Here is a 3,497-nt window from a genome sequence, read left to right as displayed (position 1 = left end):
TCTCTCTTTTCTCACTTAAAGTTTAAGACATACTCCTATTACAACAATATATTATAAAGGGGACAACTTCTCTACCCATCTAAAAAAGTTGGGTAGTATACCTTCAACTAATCATATGATACCATTTAATTTTATTATCTTTAAGTATTTATTAAATGATACACTTTTTATTGTTTTCAATGCATTTTATACTAAATGTAACTCTACCCAACTTTTTATGTTGAATAGATAAGAATTCACCTATCATCAAATTTAACTTTTTTAACCATCAAATCAACGTGCTATAAATTTCATTTACTTTTAAGCTAAAAGTCAAACAAAGTAGTTGGCTTTGTGCATAAAACAGGAAACAAAACATGATATAAAACACTACACACAAAAAGTTCTCATCACAAATCAACAATTCCCACATCTCTCTCCAATCCAACAAACAAATCATGAATCCAGAACTCCCAACACCCCCATCAACCAACCAACCCCAACAACAACAAAAATTCTCCCTTCAAGTAGACTCAGAAAACAAATCCACAGAATTCAAAATCCACTCAATAGCCAAACCTCACATGCTAGCATTCCACCTCTCATGGTTCTCATTCTTTGCATGTTTCGTTTCAAGCTTTGCAGCAGCACCACTTGTCCCTATAATCCGCGACAACCTTAACCTCACAGCAACAGACATAGGAAATGCCGGCGTAGCCTCCGTCTCCGGCGCCGTTTTCGCAAGAATCGCAATGGGAACAGCTTGTGACCTAGTCGGTCCCCGTCTTGCTTCCGCTTCTCTCATTCTCTTAACCTCACCAGCAGTTTACTTCACCTCCATCATTGATTCTCCTACAAGCTTTCTCCTCGTCCGTTTCTTCACCGGCTTTTCTTTAGCCACGTTTGTTTCTACTCAGTTTTGGATGAGTTCCATGTTCTCCACCACCGTCGTTGGTAGAGCAAACGGTTTCTCCGGTGGCTGGGGTAACCTCGGTGGCGGCGCAACACAACTCATCATGCCACTCGTGTTTTCTCTCATTCAAAACATTGGTTCAACAAAATTCACTGCATGGAGAATAGCTTTTTTCATACCTGCTTTTCTACAAACCATGACAGCGTTTTCGATACTAATATTCGGACAAGATTTACCTGACGGAAACTTTCATGGCTTGAAAAAATCAGGTGAGAAAGCGAAAGATGAATTCTCAAAAGTGCTTTACCATGGTGTGTTGAATTATAGAGGCTGGATTTTAGCTTTGACTTATGGATATTGTTTTGGAGTGGAGTTGACTGTGGATAATATCATAGCTGAGTATTTTTACGACAAGTTTAACCTTAATCTTCGAACTGCTGGAATCATTGCTGCAAGTTTTGGTTTGGCTAATGTTTTTTCTAGACCTGGAGGAGGGTTTATTTCTGATTTGATGGCGAAGAGATTTGGAATGAGGGGGAGGTTGTGGTGTCTGTGGATTTGTCAAACGTTGGCTGGTGTTTTTTGTGTGGTTTTGGGACTTGTTGGATCTTTGAATGTTTCTGTTGTTGTTATGATTATTTTCTCTGTGTTTGTTCAAGCTGCTTGTGGAATGACCTTTGGAATTGTTCCTTTTGTCTCAAGAAGGTAACTTTTTTCATTCATTGTGTATTTCTATTGAGTTTGGTAATGGTTCTATGTTTTATTATTCTCACTTAAAATATCTTATTTTCACAAAAAAAAATTTAGATGTGTAGATTTTTTTTCTTTTCAAAATTGTTGATTTATAAATATATAAATAAATGTTGTTATAAAAAATTGAACTCTAGACAAATATTGTATATTTATTTAACAACTCAATTAACATATACATACAACATCCTTTAAATATATAGAATTGATTATCATATTTTTAAAATATTATTAAATTCTTTTAGAATTGATTTTAATTTAAAATTAAATTTTGATATTTTACTTCAAATTGATTTTTATCCCAAAATGATTGTTCAAATATTTTATTTATATTATAAATCACTTCAATTTTATTTTATTTTAAAATTAAATTTTTATATAAAATTAAATCATTGAAAATTATTTTTATCGTGACATAAACAAATATAAAAATATTGTGGCTAAGAAGGTTTTATTATTTAATATTTATTTAAATATATATTAGTAATTTTTGAATTATTTTTTTACTTATGTCCCTAAACATAAATCTACATATATAAAATAAACACAGAGAGATGGGAATCATGAATGGCCACAATATGAAGCTGAATTATATAATATTTAAATAGTATTTTTTTTGTGGTACAATATTTTAATATTCTTATAATGTGGTTTTCAATATTGATTGATCATATAATACATGTCAAAACCTACCATTCAATCAATATTAATAGTTTAATCAATAGAAGTTTACCACTTCCTTAAATATATTTTTCAAAAGGTGCAAATGAAAAGTAGTTAGATTGCTGTAAACTTCTCTAGTGTTTCTTTTAAATTAAAAATACCATTAAAGAAATGTACATTAGACATTATTATATAATATATAAATAAATTTTGGTTCTTATTTTTCTAATAGTAATTTTGGATTTAAATATGCAATTTTCAGGTCATTAGGAGTAATATCAGGAATGACAGGAGGAGGAGGAAACGTAGGAGCAGTTATAACCCAACTAGTATTCTTCAAAGGATCAAGGTTTTCAAAAGAAAGAGGAATAACACTAATGGGTGCAATGATCATAATATGCACTCTACCATTATTCTTAATATATTTTCCACAATGGGGTGGCATGTTATTTGGTCCATCTTCATCTAAAAATGTCTCTGAAGAAGATTATTATTTGTCTGAATGGAACTCCAAGGAAAGAGAGAAAGGCTCTCATCATGGAAGCTTGAAATTTGCTGATAATAGTAGAAGTGAAAGGGGTAGAAAATTTAATATTTCAACTAGGCCTTCTGAGGATGTCACACCACCACAACAACATGTTTGACTTTTCTTGTGTGAATTTACAGCACAATAAAGTATCAATGTCATGTCCGCAAATTTTATTTCAAGTTACAAAAATCGATGTTGTTAGGTTGAATGTTATTATTGGTGTTCGAATTCTAATATTCACGATTGTCTGTCTATGTAAATTTTTAGTGGTTATGATCATTTCGTTTATGGACACACAAAAAATCAATGTTTCTTACTTATATGTTCACATGGTTTGAGAGAGGTTGCAATTTCTTCACTCTTAAGTAACATGCTTTCACACACTTTCTCTTTGTAATATATTGTTGAACAGTTGAATTACTTAATCAAATAGTAGTAAAGTTGTTGTTGATATAGCAAAACTTAAAATTGTATCAACATGAACATGTACATTTCTCAGTTTATATTGAAGTGGCAGGATTTCACACATATGATTTTTATTATTTAAATACAATTTTAATCTCTATAACTATAACAACTTTTTATTCTAGATAGTCTATGTTTATTTATTTGTATTTAGATATTGTAATTTTAAAATTTATTACTTTTAGGCGTCATTGAGAA

The 3,497-nt window shown here is 30.9% G+C and overlaps 1 protein-coding gene across 1 annotated transcript; it reads left to right on the top strand.

Annotated features, from left to right (window-relative positions):
* The first annotated feature begins 331 nt into the window (after positions 1–331).
* Positions 332–3,115, top strand: LOC131609612 (high affinity nitrate transporter 2.5). The gene is made up of 2 exons (XM_058881362.1): positions 332–1,597; positions 2,568–3,115. Exons 1-2 carry the CDS (start codon positions 438–440, stop codon positions 2,947–2,949), a joined length of 1,542 nt encoding a protein of 513 aa, XP_058737345.1. The 5' UTR covers positions 332–437; the 3' UTR covers positions 2,950–3,115.
* The last annotated feature ends 382 nt before the right edge of the window (positions 3,116–3,497 follow it).

The sequence above is a fragment of the Vicia villosa genome, linkage group LG1 (genome assembly GCF_029867415.1).
Source record: "Vicia villosa cultivar HV-30 ecotype Madison, WI linkage group LG1, Vvil1.0, whole genome shotgun sequence".
NCBI classification, from domain to species: Eukaryota; Viridiplantae; Streptophyta; class Magnoliopsida; order Fabales; family Fabaceae; genus Vicia; species Vicia villosa.
The sequence above is the reverse complement of the archived record's forward strand: the minus strand, read 5'-3'. Positions and strand labels throughout refer to the sequence as shown.

Coding starts and splice junctions, on each gene's coding strand:
- LOC131609612 (XM_058881362.1), top strand. CDS start 438: ATGAATCCAGAACTCCCAACACCCCCATCAACCAACCAACCCCAACAA. Junction 1,598..2,567: donor GTTCCTTTTGTCTCAAGAAG/GTAACTTTTTTC, acceptor TGCAATTTTCAG/GTCATTAGGAGTAATATCAG.